Here is a 23,339-nt window from a genome sequence, read left to right as displayed (position 1 = left end):
TTGACTTTAGAGACACTAAAGTCTAGAATTAACTTTATTTTATCTTATTTTATTTCGTAATTTAATTGGTACGCAAAGTAGAACTTGTAATGAGCATCTAAATTTTGGATCGCTCTGTACGTCTTGAGCTTGCTGTATTAAACATGCGAATAGTCTTACCAGGTCAATGATAAGGGTACGGAATAAGGAAATTTGATTAAAAAATAGTATATTTTCTTTTTGTTCCCCACCCCCACCCCGCCCAACCCCCCATATATTGCCTCATTTATTAATTTCAAAATACTATATGAATTTAGATTTTCACAAGTGATCAATTAAGTAGTTCATAAATTCAAAAATCTCCTCTGACCATCTATTGTATTGTTTCAAACTAAAAAGACAAAAGTCCATTATTTCCAGAGATAAAGCTTTTTAGTTTTGAGTTCTTTCATCCTTAAGGTAACAAATGTACGCATACCCCAATTCAATAAGTTTTCATTTCATATATATGCCTTCTTTCAAAATGAAATAGTAAAGGCTTGTTGGGCCAGTTATTTGTAGACAACTTTCTGTTTTTAAAAAACAAGAAACAATTCTTTAAAACACTTAGGAAGTTTTGATAGTTGCTTTCCAAAATAAATTTTAAAAATAAAAGCAATGAAAAAACAAAAAAATAGGAAACAACATTTTTATTTTATTCGCTTGTTTTAGAAATAATTTTAACATAACAAAATGTTATCCGAACTACCAATTCAATATCACTCAATAAGACTCGGGTCTACAATTGCCCAAACAAGAATGGAGCTCGGGATTGCCTAAATAGGGATTGGGTTTAAGATCACTTGAATGGGGCTAGAGCCCAAGGTCACCAAATGAGGTTGAGACAAAGGACTGCATGAACAGGCCGATACTTGACACTTGGACCACTCAAACTAGTCCATGACTGCTAGAAAAAGTTGAGAATCAATTGAACTAGGTTTGGACTTGAAATTCCACAAACAGGGGCTCGAATATTGGACCTCCTAAGCAAATCCAAAACAAGGGACCACCATAAGGGGTTTAGCACCCAAAGGGCTAGGAGTGCCCAAATAGGCTTGGCACCAAGGACTATTCAAACGAGCCTAGCATCTAAGATTACCATAATGGGCCTAGTGCCTAGGACCACCATGGCTAGTTTGGTGTTTAGGAACACATAATGAGCTTAGTAACCAAGGACCACCCAAATAGTCTAGGCTCCCCAAATTGCTTGATCAGCATTGGCATTCAGAATCGCCTAGATGAGCCCTATACCTAAGACATCTATAGTTAGCTTAATGTTTAGGACTCCAAAACAGGGCTTGGAACATTATTGGTTTCAACTTCTCGAAATTGAGTAATGAAGCAACCTATATGCTCCATGTTGAACTGATTTTCTTCACTTGAGAGTAGGGTGAAGTTAAGAAACCTATATCTCATTGAGTACTATCCTATTAATAGCATCAAGGTAAGGACTTCTAGTGGTGAGTTGGCCAACTATTTTAAGTGCATGGTCAATTGTATCTTATATAATGGTTTCAATGGTTTCTCTGTCAATGCCTTGGCCATTGTTCATCCAATTATGGATGTTATATCCATCCCTCCATGTTAGAGATATGTAGTAATCAGCTTGATATTGGTGGTTCTTGATGAGAATCCACCCCGTACCCACACAACCGACAATCGTTGGGATGTTGACCCAATATGGATGAAGATCAGGCCGATCACTAGGGCTCAAACTAAAAAGTTTAAGGACTACTTGTCTGCCTTTATATAGGGAGTAATCCATTCTCAAAGGGGCTTTTCAATACCCAAAGATACAAGATCTGTTTTAAGCATCCAAGTGTTGAACGGCCAATACGAACCCAGGAAGTTGTTTTCGTGCAAATATAGACTCAGGATAGCAAGAAATGGTTCCAACACTTCATGGATTCAATGGATAACATTAAGAGGTCATGGAATCAGGCCAAGAAAGCCTTAAAGGCAAACAAAAAGGGGTTGTGCGCACAAGGGAGAAAGATGGCCGGTTTTGCTATATTGCTTGCTTACTTTACTGTATTTTGCTACGTTGACATTTTCTCTTTGATCCAAGCAAAGGCAACGTGTGGAACTCCATGATAATCCTATTTCACATCCTAAAAGGCATATGGAAGCTGATTTGGAGCTTAAATTGGTCAAAGATTGGTTAAAGACAGCTTAGTCAAAAGGATAGTATTTTAGTTTCCTAATTTGATTTCTATAGCATTTTAGTTTCCTAATTTGATTTCTATTTTTTGTTTTAGGAAATTAGTCTTGTTCTTGGTTTTTATTTATTTATTTGCTGAAAAAATCAACTTAGGAAAGTTATTATTTTATTATTTTCATTATAAATTAATTAATTCCTAATTCGAAATAAAGAAATTAATTAATCCAAATTATATTAGGAAAGGAGGTGAATTTCGGCCAAGCTAGGTTTCCTATTCTTTGGTGGCCGATTTTACCTAGATAATTAGGGTTTCATTTTGTTCTTTCCTAGCCTATTTGACAGCTTATTTTTTTGAGGAAGAACACACCTTTAATAATATTCAGAATTCATTTTGTAAGATTGATTTTCTCTTTGTTCTCTTTGAACAACTAAAACACCATTAAAGAGTGAGTGTTTTAGTTTTGACTTATCAATAGGACATCCATTACCTATTATGCCGTCTTCATTATACCAAGGTTTCTAATCACATGTTGATTAGGGGTTGAGGTCAATACACTAAAATCTGAACTTAATTGAGATCCGGACTAATATAATATGGATTTAGGCACGTGTCGACCTAGGTTCATATCAGTTCTCATTATTCTACATTTGATATTTTTGTTATATTGATCTAAATGTTGCATCACCATGAAATTGGTTTCTAATGTGCACATTTATATGGCGTTAGATGTTGACCTTTACTCCATTCTCATTAGGTGTTGCCTGAAGGGCCTATACGCCATAAAATGTGGCTTAAGGAGCTCATATTGCTTTATTTATGGCCTAAAAGTCGATCAACATATGCTCGTCTAGGTCATCTCCAACATTTTGGCTATGTTGTTCTGAAATTAACATCCTTGCTTCATTACCACTTGATGAAAAAGGTCAAATGCTCCATGATGAAATTCTTTTCACTTGAGATGGGATGAAGTCAAGAAACTTATATCCCTCTAGGAGTTTTATCTTATCAATGGTTTCTTTGTCCATGTCTTGGCCGTTGTTCATTTAGCTGTGAATGTTATGCCCATTCCTTCATGTCAGGATGTAGTAATCAGTTTGATATGGGTGGTTCTCATTATGTCATTTTTAAAGTTTTGGTTGTATTGATCAAAATGCTACCTCGCCATGAATATGGTTTCTAACATATTGATCTAGGACTATCAACGCTTGCTTCATTCCCATTAAGTGCAACTTAAGAGGTCTACATGTCATAAAAATTGACTTAAGGAGCATGTATTGCATTTTGTACAGTCAAAAGGGCTATCACCATTTGCTCGTCTAGGTTATATCTAATATTTTGGCCTCACTTATTAGCATGCCTCCTGCCTTAAATTTGGTTCTTGCTCAATATGGGAATGTAAGCTTAGAGTTATCACTGTAGAATGACCACCCTTGCTTAATTGTCATTTGGCTAGAAAGTCTAGTGCTTCCATCCTTTACATCTTCCCAATGGGTGTTGTCAAAGAGGCTTGAAATTGTTTCTCATCCTAGCCACTTGTTGTGTTTTGGCCATTTTGATTTGCGAATGTAGTTAGAGGGACTTGCAATTGTATTTAAAATATCTTCATTTATCCTTTGAAGGACATATTCAATACAGTGAATTGACTGACAATCATCTCATGACTATCACTTAGCTATTGGGATAGGCCTTGATAGGATCCATTAGTTATGTTTGAAGTCCTATCCTTTTTCCTAAGTAGCTTCATCCAACATATTTTGATTGCTATTACTATGATAGTTGTCAAATGCTTGAATCTTAAATTGATTCCACCATTGTTCATTTGAAAATATATGACCTACTTGACTGTGCCAAAAAGGGAAGGGGGGGGGGGGGGGGGTGGGGGGGTGGAGTGGGAAGGGAAGAAGAAAAATCTATTGCACAAGCATACCTGATGCGAATCCGCCTGAACCTGGTCAACTGACAACCCGCTGGGGTGCCGACCCGATACGGATGAAGACCGAGTCGATCACTAGGGCTTAAGCTAAGAAGTTTAAGAAAAATGTTTCTGTCTTTATCCAAGGAGTAATTCATATTCAAAAGGGCTTGTCCATACCCGAAGATCTAAGACCTATCTTGAGCATACAAGTGGTGGAAGCCGGTACGGACCCGGGTAGCAGTTTTTGTGCAATTACGGAGGCCGGAAAGCATGATATGGTTCCAATGTTTCATGGATTCAGTATATATATCTAATAGGATATGGAATCAAGTCAAATCAGCTTGAAAGTCATCCAAAAATGGGTTGTACGGACAGTTAGTAAATTTGGCCTGTTTTCACTGTATTTTGTGCTGGCTTTACTGTATTGTGCTAAGTTGGCTTTTTCTATTTCCTCCAAGCAAGGCCAACGTAAGATGATTTTCCATCCTAAAATGCATATAGAAGCTGATTTGGAGCTCAAAGAGGTTAAAGATTGGTCAAAGTCAACTTAGTCAAAAAGCTAGTATTTTAGTTTCTTAATTTGATTCTACCTTTTGTTTTAGGAAATTACCATTACTTTTTTAGTTTTATTTATTTATTTTTTGGAGAAATAAGTTTAGGAAAGTTATTATTTTATTATTTTCATTGTAGATTAATTGATTCCTAATTCAAAATAAAGGAATTAATTAATCCAAATTAGATTATAAAAGAGTGAGAATTTCGGCCACCATAGGAAACCACTTTGTATGGTCGGTTTTCCCTATGTTTTTTAGGATTTATTTTGTGACTTTTTAGCCTATTTAAAGGCTTATTTTTCAATAATAATTAACCTTGAATTTTATATAGAAAATTATTTGTGAGATTGAATTCTCTTTGTTCTTTTGAACACCTAAAACACCATTAGTGAATGAGTCTTTTAGTTTGACTTATCAATAGGCCTTCCATCATCTATTGTGGTGTCTTCATTATATACCAAGATTTTTAATCACAGGTTGGTTAGGGGTCAAGATGACCATTAGAACTTAAACATAATTAAATCCGGAATAATATAATACGGGTTTAGGAGCAGGTCGTCCTAGATTCGTATCAATACCACCTCAAACTAAAATAGTTTTTGAATAAGAGAACATTATGGCAAATGAATTAAATTGTTTGCTTAAACGATTGTATTGAATATGGAGAATAAAACCATTAACAAGCTTAATTGCCTTTAAGATTAAGACTTCATTTTGTAATGCTTTTACGACTATTAGAATCAATTCTAGGAGGAGTTTGCACTACCTTTAGAATCAGATAGATGGATGATTTTAAATAATTCATTTATATTTAAGATAAAATATAAATCCCTAAAATACACTTAATTAATCAAAATAATATCACATTATATACATATATATCTTTAATCTTATCCAACAAACATAACTTAACTTTATATCTCCATTTCAATAGTTTTGCCGTTAATGAAATTAGCTTTTTTTTTTTTTTTTTACAATTTAATATTAATTATATGACATATTAAATATTTCTTCATATATATTTTTATAAAAAATTAATATAATTATTGATAATTTATTATATATTTTTAACAATATTTTTTAATTAAATTTTCTAATAAAAAATATCATATGGTAAGTACATAAAATTATTATTATTATTACTATTTTTAAAAATAACTTTATTTTAGCAATTGTAAAATTTACAACAACTCGATTTAATAAGTTACCATCTTGCATATAACCAAGTCTTTGACCATGGAATGAGAGAATTTCCATTACTGCGGTAGTCGGTATGTGGTTTTTTACTCAGAGATTCCTTCTGTTTTTTAGATAGAGATTTCCAGAATGTCACACATTCTTGGATTACTCTAGCCTGAGTACACTAAATGTCAGGACCCGTCAAAAATTCCTCACCGGAACCCTAGACAAGCCCTGATCCCAGGGAAATACCACCGAATCTTCCGACGGAAAATCCGGCAACACCTCCCCTAAGGGTAGGACTAACCAAAAATTACCTGCATTGAAAACACACTTCTATAAACATCCCCTTATTCCTCCTACATTACTACGAGTTGATTCCACAAATTTACAGCACTTCAAAGAATGACAGTAACTCAGTGCATAAATAATAACTACACGTCCAATACAGTATACAGAGCAGTATACAAATAAATGTGGAATTAATAAAATGATAGATAAAGAAGTAATACAAGATGGAGAGGAAAAAGGGAAGAAATACTTCTTGGACTCTCGGCAATGAACTAAGACGTCGGGCTCGCCCCGGACGATCAACGTCTCCCAACCTGGACCTAGGGGAACGAAATTTAAAAACGTGAGATACTAATCATCTCAATGAGTGACCCTATCTACTGAACACCTTTAATATTAATAATATAGCAATGAAAGGAATTAAATAAATAAATAATAATAAACAATTGAAGTAATATTTTCTCTCAAATCCCTCACTATTCACTCCGTTGGAAATGTTCCCCTTTTAAAACATTTTCACAAAACCCGATATTCGTACTTCCCGAAAACCAAGGGATCAATTAATTTAATAAACAATAAATAAATACCCCATATATAAATAAAATGTAAATAAATATGATAAATAATTTTTATACTCTTTGGGGTTTGAAATTTCTATCCGAAAATTTTGTACTTGACGCACCACACCATATACCAGTGATGCCCTCCGATACCTAGCATCCCGAGCACCAACTGGCGGGGAGATTAAAGAGAGAAACTTGCAAACGGCACTTCGGCATCCCGACAGTACCGCTGCTGAAACCGTCATCCCGGCCAAGGAGGGGGGCGGTTGATGCGCAATATATAAGACTTGCCTGCCCTCAGTCCAATGGCAACTCACGGGAGACATAATACTTGTGCGCTAAACCACATATACAACCAGAACACCAATACTGTATGAGTGCATCTAAAACAATTATTAAATTAATTATAATCGTACCGTTTTCCAAATTCACCGTGGAAAATATACCAATTTTCATATTTACCATTCCACATATTTTTCTTTAACAAACCCGGTACGAAACATCGATAACCAATAACCAATAAAAATAATTTTTCTCGCAACACGCGGTTCAACAAATAATATACCACGGGCATAATTATGAAAATTAAACCACCAATTTAAACAAATAATTTTCTTAAAATATTCAAACCAATTATGCCCAAAAATAATATAAAATCCAGACACAATTAATTACTGAAAATACTTGCTCATGTGTAATAAATACCATTTAATCATAATAAAATAATAATTGGGAATTTCTTAATGACCCTAAATTTCTGTTTAGCACCAATGGGTAAATATATATATAAAATAATATTTTTTTCCGATTATATTTAAAATACGCCACATGAGCATAAATTCCAGATATCAAATTAACACAACATAAATATAATTAATTGCCCAAAATAGTTTTCAAGGTGGGTCACTCACCTGGAGCATGCAATTAACCTAAGATCCTCCATGGGATCAATTCCACGACTCACCGGTGCTCCTAGAACACAATTCACACACAGTCAAATAAATTAATATTTTATTCGGATAAATAATATCCGGTACCCGGGGGGGTTAAACACAAACGTTATCCAAAATTGTCGAATAATATACCGAATCGAAGCTTGTGGAATGAGGATCGCATTACCGGTCTCCATCGACCCCAATTCTGTCGGTAGTGGCCGGAATTTGGCCAGAAAGCTTCGGTCGGTCTTGATTCCTTCACATCTCACAAACCACTTCGAATTTTGGAAATTGGAGGCCATATTTGAATTCAGAGGACCCAAAATAGGAGGAGAGAAGTGGCAATTTGAACTGGGCTGGCCAGAATATGGCGGAATCGTCGGAAAATTTCAAGCCGCCGCCACCGACTTCACAGGCCCGATCTGGGCGAGTCGCCGGCCGGCAGGCCACCAAATTTGGCTGGTGAGCTGGCCGGCATGTAGTCTTGGACAATGGCCGGCGCGTGTAGCTTGTGGTGGCCGGCGAAAGATAAACACGGGAGAGAGAGAGAGAGACGGCCGGTGGGAAGAAAAATGAAGGAAGAAGGAAGAAGAAGGAGGAAGAAGAAGAAGAACAGGCCCCGTGGCCTTTTTTCCCACGTGGGGGAAAAGAAAAAAAAGAAAAAAGAAAAGAAAAAGAAAAAAAAGAAATAAATTAAAAATTAATTAAATAATATTAAAAAAATAATATTATTATATAAAATAACAATAAAATAATAATTTGGTATTAAACATGGTTGACATGTGGCATCTCAACATAGTGACACATGGTCACATTTATTAAGTCACACGTGGCATATTGTTACACTTTTTAAAAATAAAATTAAAATAATACAGTATTTGAAAAACTCTACACGTCTATAACTTTCAAACCATATGTCCAAATTGAACGTGCCGCTAGTCTACGAACTTGTATCAACTAGTACGTCACAACAATACATGAGTCAAAGATCAACTTTGCATGAATAAAAAGTCAACTCCGGCACCCCTTGGACAATTTGGACCTCAACTTGTTTTGCTCATAACTTTCAAACCGTAGCTCCGTTTTCGACGTGCTACTAGTCTATGGACTCGTGCCAATGTGTACTTCGTAACGGTACCTCAGTCAACCTAGAATTTCATCCGAGTCAAAAAGTCAACTTTTGACCCTTTCGGTCAACGGTCAACCTCCGTCAAAGTTGGAAAAATTTCCGGTGTACTTTGGGACGGGATGTTACACTAAACTTCAGAGTTCTTTCAAAATCCCGAAACCAATCACTGTAAAAAGGCTTTGGCGTTATAAGAGTGACCATTATTACATTTAGTGACTACCATTACATTTTAACTAACCCCTAATCTACACACAGGGATGTGAGATTAAACATCAAGCAGCCTATCAATGTCCTGCACTCGCTCACATTGGTCATCACACTAAGGCTCCTATAGTAGACTTGATTAGGGAAGCCCCATCAAAAACTCTACAAAAAATCAAGCAAAATCTCTGCTAAAATATGGACTTTCTCAAATTTTGTCCTGCATGTAAAACCCATTCCTATATGCCCATCCACCTTATACATTCTACATGCTACTAGTCCAAAAGTTTTCAGCACTTCACGAATAAAATCCAACATATATAAACATAGAATAACATGTATTTCAAGTCAACAATCAACCTCAGAGCATGTTAAGAATAGGGATTGTCAAATAGAAATAAACATAAGAAAATAATTCTTCAATTAAATAATTAAAGTCATAAATACAATTCCAATAACGTCATTACTATCCAGTACCAACCTAAATACACACATATACATATATATAGATATATATTCATGTTAGTATATATGACCTCCAGATGGTTCTTTATAGCTGCCCGTAGGCTAATCTATTCAAAACAAACTTTCTCATCTAATATCATGAATCCACTATCCTCATACCATATCAATAGATGCAAAAAACATATGCATATACATAGATATAAGTGTATATATATAAATATACATAATAGGTATATAAATATACATAACAGATATATAATTGAATCTAAGGAAAACGAAAGTAAGACAATTAAAGAATGAAATAAAAATCCTCCAAGCGAGTAAAAATAACATTAATATCGTTATAATAAAATAATTAAACTTTGATATCTAAAATTATTTAAAACCATAAATTAAAACATACATAAAATCATAAATACAAAGCATTGAAACCATATAAAACCAGTGTAAAAATTGATCAAATAAAACTAAAAATCATCTGATGTACCATATAATATATTGGTGTACAATCCTGTAGCATGAACTATCCGAGGGCATAATTAATACATATCACTACTTGTAGAAATACTACTACCAATACGATCAGGCATGGTTGCTTATAGTAACCATCCAACTGGTTGATCTAGTAGGCAGCATAACAATAATAAATCATCCGTAGGCATAATCCATATCCAACCATCTATAAACATAGACAATCATTGTCACGGTAATGTATGGTACACCTAACATAAAATATATTGAGAAAAATGTCTGATGCACCACATGATAATACAATTTTGCCAAGTGATTTTTGGCGTCCCAAACACCACTTAATAGAAAGGGGGGAGAGAAGAAAACTTGCACGTGGCTCTTTTATCATCCAAAAGACGCTAATGCTAAATAAATTATCATCTAAAAATGGTGGCTAATGCCATCATTGAAAAACATCTGCCTACCCACACCCATTTTAACTCCCATAGGAATGACCAAATACAAAAATGTTGTTCTTCAAAGGATAATTAAATATAACCTGCATATTGAAATCAATAACATATATATATATATATAGAAAATATCGGTGCTATATGGTGCATTTAAAAACCAAATAGTCATAAATAAATCTAATAATATGAAGATAAAAAATTTTCATAATTCCATTTTATAGCCATAAATAAATAAAAATCATTTATAAAATAGAATAGCTTATATAAAAGAGTCATCACTTGAAATTCAATTTTATCCATTTATAAATATATCAATATATAAATAAACAATAAGTAAATAAAATAAGTTCATCAAGCATAAACAAATAGCCTTGTTGATAGGATTGATCCCAGGGTCCTGTCTGAGTACTCAAGATGACCTTACCTAGGGAACCTCCATTGAATAAGTATTGAGGGTTCAGTTCAGCAGGACCTTCTCATAAATTGAATATAACACAATACAATAAAAAAGAAAAATAACAATTTTTAATAGGAATTCTGAAATCATTGGCATTCATACCCATCAAAGGTTCCAACTCAAGAGAAAGAAAAGCATAAATAAGCATGCATATTAATTCAATCTATCAAAGCATACTAAAAGAAAGTAATTATGTACAAAGATAAATAAAACAAGATGTATAATAGTCTTATAAGAAAGTAGAAAAGAGACAATACATCAATAGCATAAGGGTGTCGAATGTGAAGATGATTTAATGATGTAATATACAAAGGTGATGATAATGGAACAGTACCCAGACATAGTACACACTAGTTGTCCTAGGAGAAACAAGTTAAAAAAAATTACAAAGCTATAAGATGTGCTTAATGAAGGAACAATATAGTATTATAAAAATGAACATTATTCTTAAAAATCATTTATCTCAAAATTTCACTTTTACTCTTTGAAAATTTCTCTATTTCGATGAATAGCTTTTACAAAATCATTAATTATCTTCAACATAAAAATTTCATAAATCGTAGACAAGGAAATCAAAACCAGATAATTGTTCCACCTTGTAATAAAATAATATTTTTATAAGTTATGAATTATAATTGTCTAAAAACAAAATATACCCAACCATGTACTGTAACTATAGAATAATAACAAAATCCTTGTGTACCATATCTATTACTACAATCTATCATTTGACCATACTAGTGTTTCAATGTGTCGTTGACTACCGGGAAAGGGAAAAACTATCAATGTGATCCTTGGCATCCTAGAGCTGTCATAAACTTGGACGTTCCATCCAAACTCAAAAATCCTCATCGTGCATATGTGTTACCAATTTGACAAATTGACACATTTCCCATTTAAACAGTGTGTTAAATTATAACAAACTAATGTTAAAACTTAATAATGATAATAATAGAAAAGTAATATAAATAATAATAAGATTGTATATGTATATTTAGAAATACCACCTGGTGTACATATATGCATATAGAATAATTAAATAATGTTTTCTAGTTTTAAAATTCACGTTCTTAAAATAAGTGGACCATTTAAACATTATCAAAATACCCTTTAAGTTATTTTAACTAAAACTTTTTGAACCATAGTTCAGAATGAGGTGACGTGTGCTGTCTGGCTATGAACTCGTGGTAATATGTTCTTCACAATGATGGCTTAGTCAAAATAAAATTTCAGCTGCACTAAAATGTTAATGGTGGGATATCCTCGGTCAACCCTAAACAATTCCGATCAAGCTTGATTAAAAATTCAAATTTTGATAATTTTCTCAGTATGGGATGTTATAGGCCAGGCCATGAGCGAAGTGGGAATGGGCTTCACAAAAAGTCAGTATGGGAAACACATATTTTTGTAACTTTTACACTTTAAAACATTAATGATTATATGTTGAGCATAGCAACCTAAGCTCAATGTGTAATGAAGCTTCAATTTATAGCTAAGAAGTCTCCCGGCGTGCTTGTTGCACTTTTTTATGCGTGACTAATGCAAATTCCAACTTTTTTATTTCTTTAAAGGAGTGGAAACTGAATGGTTTCTCTTTCTTCAGACCATGTCAGATATCATTTAACCAAAATTTCAAAATAAATCCTTCAACAGTTAATTTAGAAAGTTCTAAATTATGGTCCAAACAAATTGTGCATTATCAGATTAAAATTTTTCACAGAATTAATATAACCGCCATCAAAGTTGAATTTTAGAAGGCCAGACCTAGTCGAATTAGAAACCTGCTGCTCAAAAGTCAATAGTGCCATCATTACGCGGAAGGAGAAAGCGATATCTTGTTTGGAAATTTCCGCACTTTCAGACCCAATCGTAGCTTCTTAATTTCATGAACATAAAAATTTAGAAATATCTCCCACTCAATATAAAAAAATAAATAAATAAAACAACACCAATAAAATAGGAAAAAGTCGACTGTTTTAACAAATTAATATTTTCACAAGGTGGTTGATCTGAGGAAAAAGGCTGAAGCATGTCCGCTACATAATATATATATATATATATATGTTAATTTTTATTTTTATTTTTTATCATCAAACAGAGACATCATATTGAGGCAACAAAATAGCAATGGTTTCTTCAAGATTGCTTCTCTTCCTCTGTCTCATCTCCATTGCTACTCGAGCCATTGCTCAACCAACCTTCGTACGCCATGTCTGTGACAACGAGAAAGGTAACTACACTACCAATAGTACCTACCAAACAAACCTCAACCAGCTCCTCTCCTTCCTCTTCTCTAACACCGACAACGACTATGGCTTTTATAATTCCTCCTACGGTCAAAACTCCGACCAAATTTACGCAATTGGCCTCTGCAGAGGAGATATTGAGCCGGATGCTTGCCGTAGTTGCCTCAATTACTCCAGAAATAGTATGACACAGCGGTGTCCTAATCAAAAGGAAGCAATTGAATGGTACGACGAGTGTATGCTGCGCTACTCGTACCGCTCCATATTTGGAGTCATGGAAGCTAGTCCTTATATCTCTCTTCTTAACCCTCAAAATATCTCATCCAACGTTGAGGCATTTGATGAAGAGCTTAAGAACCTGTTTGATAAACTAAGAACTCAAGCAGCAGGTGGGAATTCCCTTCGCAAATATGCAGCAGGAAATGCGTCATTCACTCAAAACTTCGGGACCGTATATGCACTTGTGCAGTGCACACCTGATTTATCACAGCGAGATTGTGAAAATTGCTTAGTTGATGCTGTTAGTGGAACTGCTCGCGGAAAAATTGGAGGGCAAATACTTTTGCCCAGCTGTAAAATTAGGTATGAGCTCAACGATTTATTCTATGAGCCTTCAGATAATAATTCACCACCACCATTTTCTCCTCCAAATTCAACCACGCCTACCACATCAAAAGGTATGTGTTCTCCATCAACGATGCTTGCAGTTGTCTAACATATTGACAAGTAGTATTCCTTGACTTAAATTCTATTGAATTCCTTTTTTCTACGCATTTATGGCTAGGGAGTTTTAAATTTGGGCTTTTATTTTTCATTTTTGTCTTTTTAATATATATATATATATATATACATTCACATATATATCTATATATATATATATATATATTTTGAAACTCTGTTTCTTTTTTTTTCTTTTTTTTTTTCACTTTTTGGTATCTGTTTCCATTTCGGCCAAAAAAGAGATCCTCTGGTTTCACTAATACTATTAAGCAGAACATTACCGGAGCAGAGCTCTTATTTTTTTGCAGAAAAGAAGACAAACACAACTCGGACGATCGTGCTTGTGGTTGTTCCAACTGTTGTTTTTGTGGCACTAATTATCTCCGTCTGCGCCTACTTAAAATTCAAAAAGGCAAAGGAAAGAGTTGAAAGTAAGTTCAGATCCCTCTGCTTTTGCTTCTTATTCAAACATTTGGCTTTGTTAGGCGAGACTACTTATCTACCAAGATATTAGAAACTTAAAAATAAAAATAAAAAGTTCAAATATTTCTGTGAACTAATCAATCGACAGTGACGGACTTTAATTCCCAACAATGAATCTTGTCGCTAAAAATCATTATGCATTAAAAAAAAAGTTACAAAAATCTTTTAAATCTAAATTAGTTGAGTAGATGTGTTGGCTTCTCATCTAAAATGAGTGATAGTGTTGGAACATACAGAATTTTAAGAAATGGTTTTAAACAGCATCAGACGCGACTCTTTGAAACGTCTAAATAAAGTAACTTATTTTTCGTCTATGTTGATCAGTTGATCCTTCGAGTAAAGATGTGGAAGAAATTTCGATCCAAGAATCCCTTCAATTTGATTTTGGCACCATTAGAGTTGCCACAAATAACTTTTCTGAGGCAAACAAGCTTGGACAGGGTGGATTTGGTCCGGTTTACAGGGTAACAACTATAATAATATCTTTTTTGTTGACAAAAAAAAGTATATATTGTTTTTATTTTTTATTTTTTAAAAATATCCTATCGTTTAATGTAGTTTCCTTTGTTAGTTTATTTATTTATTGTCTATAAATATATATTTTCAGGGAAAGCTTTCCAATGGAGAAAACATTGCGGTTAAAAGGTTGTCAAAAAACTCTGGCCAAGGCGATCAGGAATTTAAAAATGAGGTATTGTTAGTTGCAAAGCTTCAACATCGGAATCTGGTTAAGCTCCTCGGTTTCTGCTTGGAAGGAAGTGAAAGGCTTCTAGTCTATGAGTTTGTCCCCAACGCAAGTCTAGATCAATTTATATTTGGTACTCCTACATTCTGATTTTGTTTTTAAATTTAATATAGGGTATATTATACTTTTTCTATCCCCATATTCCATATTTCCATTTTCAAAAATTTCACTATAATCTTTCAAGTTTCATTTTGTTTTCACTTTAACCCATTTGATAGTCAAACTATTAGTCAATCTATATATTTCCCTTAAAATGACACTTAAAATTTTTGCAAATTTTTCTATACAAATAACTAATTTATCATTTTGTCTTTAAATTTGTTTTCAAATTATAACTATAAATTTTGTTTTATAATTTATTTAGAAATTTATGACGTGAATAAGAAAGGGTAATCAATAAATAATCATAGGTCCTTCTATATATATTTTTTTTCTAAATTAAATATGTTCTGAAATGAGAAGCTTAAAATTGTAATTTTGAGTAAAATATACATGTTCGCTAAAAGCTTACTGCCAAAGGCAATTAAAGTGAAAGAAAAATAAGAGGGGCTATAGTGTAAATTTTCAAATATACCGTTTGTGCAAAAAATACAAAACAAAAGGGGGAGGCTAAAATGAATTTCACCACTTATATACAACATGTACTTCATTTTTCTCACATATTAAGCAACTAAAAAAGTACTACATATATCATAGCATGTTTTGCTTTGACGAAATTACTTGTACAAATATGCAGATCTAATCAAGCGTGCAGATTTGGATTGGGATACCCGATACAAAATTATAAAAGGCATTGCTCGAGGAATTCTTTATCTCCATGAAGATTCTCGTCTTAGAATTATTCATCGTGATCTTAAAGCTAGTAATATTTTGTTAGATGAAGAAATGAAACCTAAAATTTCAGATTTTGGCATGGCAAGGTTGTTCATAATTGATCAAACTCAAGCGAACACAAGTCGAATTGTGGGAACCTAGTAAGTACATATTTAAGCTTTCTGGCTCAAGATCAAATATAATGTTTTTCTATGATAATTTATTTTGTATCATAGATCAACGGAAATCATAAAAATTATGAGCATATATATTTATATCAAGGCTCAATTTCCATCTGTTTTAAAGTGCATTTTATTGACAGTGGATATATGGCTCCGGAATATGCAATGAATGGACATTTTTCTGTCAAGTCTGATGTTTACAGTTTTGGAGTGTTACTCCTGGAGACAATAAGTGGACAGAAAAATAATTGTTTCCATAATGGAGATGATGTAGAGGACCTTTTATCCTTTGTAAGTCTGACAATCTTTGCATTATGTTTTCTATTTTTGCATAAAGTACTGTATATATAAAATATGACTATCAAGTCCAAATATACTATTTCTAATAAAGTCAAGGTGCAGTGTGGGTAGCCAATCTTTTGGCAGAAAATGATTGGTTATCTACATTTTATTAAATTCATAATATCTTGATGTGATTAAAACTATAATATATATATATATATATATATATGTGTGTGTGTGTATGTATATGTATATGTATATGTATATACACATGTGAGACCAGTAAAAAACATTATTCATCTGATGAGTCATTAAATTACAATTAACCAAATGCTGCAGGCATGGAAAAATTGGAAGGAAGGCACAGCTTTGAATGTTGTAGATGGCTTGATGAGAGGTGTTTCAACAAGTGAGATATTGAGATGTATTCACATAGCATTGTTGTGTGTTCAAGAAAATGCAAACGACAGACCAACAATGAATTCAATTGTTCTAATGCTTAATAGCAACTCTCTCACTCTCCCACTACCCTCACGCCCAGCATTTTTTATGCATAGTACCCTTGGACCAGACATGTCATTGGAATCAGATTACAGTTCCAGGTCCACATAATCAGATAAACATGATATTCATCACTCTAGAAGCGAAAGAACTAGTTTTGTCAAAGCGTCAACAAATGGTGCTTCAGTTACTGAAGGATTCCCTCGGTGGTAACATATGTGATATTACATCTCTATATATAGTGAATATGTTTATTGTAAAATTAAATGAATATCATCCATACATGGTTTATTTGTTTTAATTTTCCTTTTTCTGTATTTTGTATTAATTATACTTAGCGAATAATTAATTTCAAATTTATTAAAAACAAATTTTAAAAGTAACTTGAAAAAAGAGAAATTTCTTTAATAATATATGCTACTCACATTTATGACTAGGAAGTCATAGGTTTGAAATATTGGGGTGGAAAAATTATTAATAATTCAAAAACGATAAAGTGCCACTGCAAAAGATTTTCTTTCCTCCTACTATCTGTGCTAGATAAGGTGATTGAAGTCACTAGATGTTATTATTTTGTTGACTTATATTTAATTACCCTTATCTGTATTTAGGTTATATTAATTTTTCAACTGGTAAAATAATCACATGTTATCTTACTATATCACTTGCTAACATGTTGATAAACTTTTTGGTGTCTCTAGTATTACTTTAAAACTATACATCATTAAACCCATAATGAATGATAGGATCCATCTTAGGAATCCCTCTAGAAATCCAAGTTGATTCGGCCTTAGGAAGTCCAACTGAGCAATTCTTATGGAAAATGGAACCTCATCCAAATCAAGGACATCCAAACACATGCAAATAAAATAGCACTATGATTTAATAAGATAAATTCCAAACATCATGTAAAATTCTGATACTACAGACAACAACTACAATAAGCCATACTATAGGTTATTACCATAAATACATAAGTGTGGTAATTATTGTATCCATAAATTAAATTGAAGTATTCTAAAAGATTATAAATTTAGGTGGTACCATGAGTATAGATGAAATAAGGATAAGATAAATGACAAATAAATACCTTTGTTGCTATGGAGTACAAAAGTGAGCAATTGATGAATGATGTAGCCTATCCACTAACTACTTAAACCTATGGGAACGAATTGTAAACAAATAAAACATAAGATAAAGATATCTCAAGGAATGGTATAATACTATAAGAAAATAATAATTTGTTCTTATAAATCATTCTCTCAAGATCTCGTATTATCACTCTTTCGAAAAGTTTCCCCTTTTAAAACCATTTTAAAAAATCCAACTTATACCCAAATAAATATCATAAAATGAATATTCATAATGAACCATTTTAAGTATTATAAAGCAACTTATCATAATTTAAATAGTAGGCATAAAACAATGTAAATATATTCAGAAAAATAATTATGAATGGTACCGTAAAATGATATTTATATTGAAAAGCAAACAATAAACCATACTATATACCTTGTGCTACAAAGCGGTGCATAGCATCCCAAACACCACTGGACAGTAAAGAATAAGAAAGAAACCATAGGGCAAACCCATCTCATGTCCCTTAATGTTCTAAAGGTGTCATGGCAAACATAGATCTTACAAGCTATACTGATAGGACCCATCTCAGAAGCCTTCCGGGAATCCCAGGTGGTTCCGTTAAGGAAGTCCCATGGGCTGAATTTAGTGGTTAGTTTTACTAAAAGCGTGTGAAGGGATTTTGAAAAATATCCCAAGGGGTAGTTTTATTAAAAGCACCACATGGCATTTCTTTTCTTTCTTTTTCTTTTTCTTTGCCCTTTCTCGCTCTCTTTCTCTCTTTCCTCCCCAACCTAATGGAGCCCTTCTCTTTCTTTCTCTCTCTCCCTCCTCCTCCCTCTCTCAGCTTCAGCCAATTTGGCTGTTGTTTCGTCCACCTCATGTTACTTGTGCTAGCCTTGAGGAAAGCCCACCTCAAGGCGATGCAAATGCGTAAAATTCACAGTCCACTTCCATTTGTAGTGCCTAGATTAGGCAGGCGAATCTTGTAGTTTTTCGAATATTTAGGGCTTTTTCCAGTGCACCCATTCCAAACCATACCCTTACACCCCCTATTTTCGTGAATTTCAACTATGGCTCCTATTCTTCCAAATTCCAAGTTGTTTCAGACAATAATTTGAAGTTCAGCCAAATCTTCTTGGCTAATTTCCAATCACCGATAGAAAGTTTAGGTCGTTTAAGCTAAGTATCTTAATCCTTGTTTCACAAGCTTTCATGTGGTATATAATTTGCTAATTTTTCTTGAGTATTTAAGGTTTTACCATTTTTTAGCTAGTTTAGAAATTGTTGTAAAAATTAGATTGTGTTAAAAGTTCCCCTTGAGAAAATAATTGCACATAGGTTCACAGTAGCTAATAGAAGTTAATGGAGTGCCCAATTTCATAAAATTAAGCGTGATTAGGAGAAGCCCCAAATCTTAGGTAGTAGGCCATCGAGGTTATTGCATAGCTTGACTCTCCTATAGTCTAACTCTAGGAACCTGAAGTAGTGGAAATACATTTTTAATTATTTAATGTATTCCAAAACCCTTGAAGAACTAACATGATATTTAAATAATGTTTTTAGTGTATGTTAGGTACCCAATCAAACTTGTAGTGGATCCTGCTGTAACACTCCAACTCGAGAAAAATGCCCTAAGTTCGAATTTTTTAACCAAGTTTGACCAAGATTGACTAGGGTTAGGGTTGACCAAATGGGCTCCACGGTTGAATTTTTATTGTGGGAGGACTTTTGTGTTGGCCGAGATACCATGGCAATGTACTCGTCGACATGAGTTCGTAAACTAGTAGTACAACAAAATCAGAGCTAAGAGTAGAAAGTTATGGTCAAAACAAGATGCGATCTAAACCGATCGACGAGTCGGAAGTTGACATTTTATTTACATAGATTGTGGCATTGACTCATGTGTCATATGAAAGTGCTTATCGATACGAGTCCATAGACTGGTGGCACGATTAATTTGGACCTACAGTTGAAAGGTTATGGGTCTGTAAATTTGTGTCCATGTTTCGGGACTGACCTTATTTGGTAGCAAAAATGCCATGGGTCACGTTATAAAGATGCCATGTGTCACAATGAGAGAGGGACACATTTCATGTTTAATAAAAATCATTTTCATTTTCTTTTTCTTTTTTTCTTTTTCTTTCTCTCTCTCTCCTCCCCCCCCCCCCCCCCGGCGGTCCCCCCAACAGGGCCCCCCTCTCTCTACCTCTCTCTTGAGTTTGTTGGAATTGTTGAATTTCCAGCTGCCCATTACTTACACATGTCAACCATTGATGTAGCCCAATCGCTGGTGAGCTCGACTGCCAAATTTGATGGCTATAGTAAAGCTTTTTTTGATGATTTTGACTTTTTTGATAGACCCAGTCCGATTCCATACTCTATCCCCATTATTTTGGGTCCCCCAATTCGAAATTGGCCTCCATTCGTCCAATGTCCAAACGATTTGTGAGATACATTGGAAGGGAATTTGGCCAAAACTTCCTGACTATTTTTCGGCCAATACCAACGACGTTGAGCCCAACGAATGTTAGTTTCATGTTCCTTGTCTTTTTTGCTTTATATTGGTATCTTATTTATGAATTTTGGTGGGATATTTGAAAAGTTTCCATTTTTGAATAAATTATTAAATTAAATGTGAAAGATTTGGAAAAATTGGATTAGATTGAATGATATATATACATGTATATGTACACATACGTATGTGTGTGTTTGTAAATCTATTCATTTTGTATATATGTGTTTGTGTGTATGTGTATAAGTTAGTAAGTTAGTGTGTACACTATTGTTATTTGTTAGATCGACATACACACACACACACACACACACACACACACACACACACACATATATATATTGTGAATATATGAATATGTGTATTTTTCATAAATTTCACAAACACAATATTTATATTTAATTAAAACTGTTATTTAAATTTATGATGCCAATAATTATGTCGAATAAAATATATGTTGCATAGGATTTATAACTTTGGGTTTAAAGAAATTATGGATTTTAAATTGTTGTTTAATTTATAATGCATAATGAAATGTAATTATATGATTTAGTTATATACAAATTTCACATGATTTTCATGTTATTTTTAGTGTAAATTGATCTTGAGGATTTAAAAAAATATATATATATAGTTCTAAATTATTGTGCTCAACAATTATATTTATGCATTCAAATAATTATGAATTTGTTTTATGGTATTAAAAGCTAATATATTTAAATTGATTGATTTATTTTGATGATAAGAAAAATATGGAATTTAATGGATTTAGTAATAGTATATAAATCCATGTGTCTTTTATCTAATTTCGATAATTATAATATTATAAAATTTTTATAGCTTTTAAGATGCACCATATAGTACTGATCTTCTGTACTGTATTGTTGATTAGTGTACAAGTTTGTATGGTTGTCCTATGGGATGTCATTAACTTGAAGGTTAGTAAGTATTATACAATGAGCACCAACCACCCACTCCATGGTCAAGATGATTATTATAAGCATCGACACTATTGGGATGCTAAGACGACCGCTTGTAAGTTTTTCTCTTTAACCTCCCAATCAAAGTGGTACTTGAGATGATAGCTACCACCTGACACCACAAATATAGAGTATGGTGCATCAGGATGTTATGGTTTTAGATGTACCATACGTTATTGGTGTTCTATATTGTATATGTTATTAGCGCACAAGTTTGTATGGTCTTCCTGTGGGATGCCATGGACTTGAAGGTTGGCAAGTATTATACAGTGAGCGTAAGCCACCCTCTTCTATAGCCAGGATGATTGATATAAGCATGAGTATACATATGTATAGATATACTATTTTATATTTGTATATACCACATCATACGGGGCAACGATCATGTTCAATCCATGAATAGCCTAGCCTCGTAAATATGTTATCAATGAGTCCAAGGGATTGGATGGCCATTATAGGCAACTACTTTGGGCTATATTGATAGCAGGGTACCGGTGTAGCACCTCATCCTGAAGTACATTGGAATTTTCTCAAGTTGATAGGGTGTGATCGTCTTTAACCGAGAAGGGTTAAACTTCGACTTTTTGATTTGGATAGAATTCTAGGTTGACCAAGGTATTCTTCTAAAGTACACATCGACCCGAGTCCGTAGACTAGTAGCACATTGAAAATGGAGCAACGGTTTGAAAGTTATGAGCAAAACAAGTTGAGGTTTGAATTATCCAGGATGCCAGAGTTGACTTTTTATATTTGGAAAATTTTGATTTGACTCCTATATGGTTGTAAAGTAGTCATTGATATGAGTTCATAGTCTAGCGGCATGTTTGATTTGGACATGTGGTTTGAAAGATACGAACCTGTGAAATTTTTCGAGACAACATTTACTATTCATTGATGTGTGTGTGTTCGCTGTGCCCAATGACATTGTGCCACATGTCATTTGCTGGGCCAACCTGTGAGTGCACAGTGGCACCCACGAGAGCTGTTTTCATTGGTTAACAAGGGAGGAGAAAGGGAGAGAGGAGAGAGGGAGAAGAGAGAGAAGGAGAAAGAGACGAGAAGGGAGAGAGAGAGAGAAAGAGAGAAACCGGCCATTGCTGGTTAGCTGTGCTCCAGCCACCGTCAGCATGCATGTGCCAGACTAGCACGATGAGGACTGTGAAACCAGCCGATCGATTAAGTTTCACGGCTGGCAGGCTGGCGATGTACCAGGATCGGCCAGATTTCCAACAGTGTCATCGCCAGCTTTGCCGGTCGATTTGTCTCAATCTAGCCATCCATTTTTGACACCGTAAATCCCAATGAGACTCCTATCCCCCCATCTACCTGATGCGAATCCATCCGAACCCGCACAACCGACAACCCACTGGGGTACTGACTTGATACGGATGAAGACTAGGCTGATCACTAGGGCTTAAACTAAGAGATTTAAGGAAAACCTTTCTGCCTTTATCCAGGGAGTAACTTATTCTCAAGAGAGCTTGTCCATACTCGAAGATACAAGGCCTGTTTTGAGCATACAAGTGGTGGAAGCCAATACAGACCTAGGTAGCAGTTTTGGTGCATTTATGGATTCTGAGCAGTGGAAAATGGGATCAAATCTTCTTGAATTCACTTGATATCATTAAGAAGTCAAGGCCGAAGCTAAACTGGTCATTTAAGTGGTGTGCGCATGAGAGAGAAATTGGCCAGGTTTTGCTGTATTTTCCGCTAGCTTTACTATATTTTGCTAAGTTGACTTTTTCTCTTTCCTTGAAGCAAGGGAAACATTTGGGACTCCATAATAATCCTATTTGGCATCCCAAAAAGCATATAGAAGCTAATTTGGAGTTCAAATTGGTCAAAGATGGGTCAAAGTCAACTTATTCAAAAAGCTAGTATTTTAGTTTTCTAATTTAATTCTACTTTTTGTTTTAGGAAATTACCATTACTTTTTGGGTTTTATTTATTTATTTGCTAGAAAAATAAGTTTAGGAAAGTTATTATTTTATTATTTTCATTGT

General features: G+C 33.9%; 1 protein-coding gene across 1 annotated transcript; it reads left to right on the top strand.

Annotated features, from left to right (window-relative positions):
* Positions 1-12,787: 12,787 nt before the first annotated feature.
* Positions 12,788-17,065, top strand: LOC107418894 (cysteine-rich receptor-like protein kinase 10). The gene is made up of 7 exons (XM_060814248.1): positions 12,788-13,715; positions 14,067-14,189; positions 14,566-14,705; positions 14,849-15,059; positions 15,723-15,960; positions 16,122-16,272; positions 16,603-17,065. Exons 1-7 carry the CDS (start codon positions 12,920-12,922, stop codon positions 16,873-16,875), a joined length of 1,932 nt encoding a protein of 643 aa, XP_060670231.1. The 5' UTR covers positions 12,788-12,919; the 3' UTR covers positions 16,876-17,065.
* Positions 17,066-23,339: the final 6,274 nt, after the last annotated feature.

Source organism: Ziziphus jujuba, chromosome 2 (assembly GCF_031755915.1).
Source record: "Ziziphus jujuba cultivar Dongzao chromosome 2, ASM3175591v1".
Classification (NCBI taxonomy): domain Eukaryota; kingdom Viridiplantae; phylum Streptophyta; class Magnoliopsida; order Rosales; family Rhamnaceae; genus Ziziphus; species Ziziphus jujuba.
Note: the sequence above shows the minus strand (reverse complement) of the source record. Positions and strands in the feature narration are given on the sequence as shown.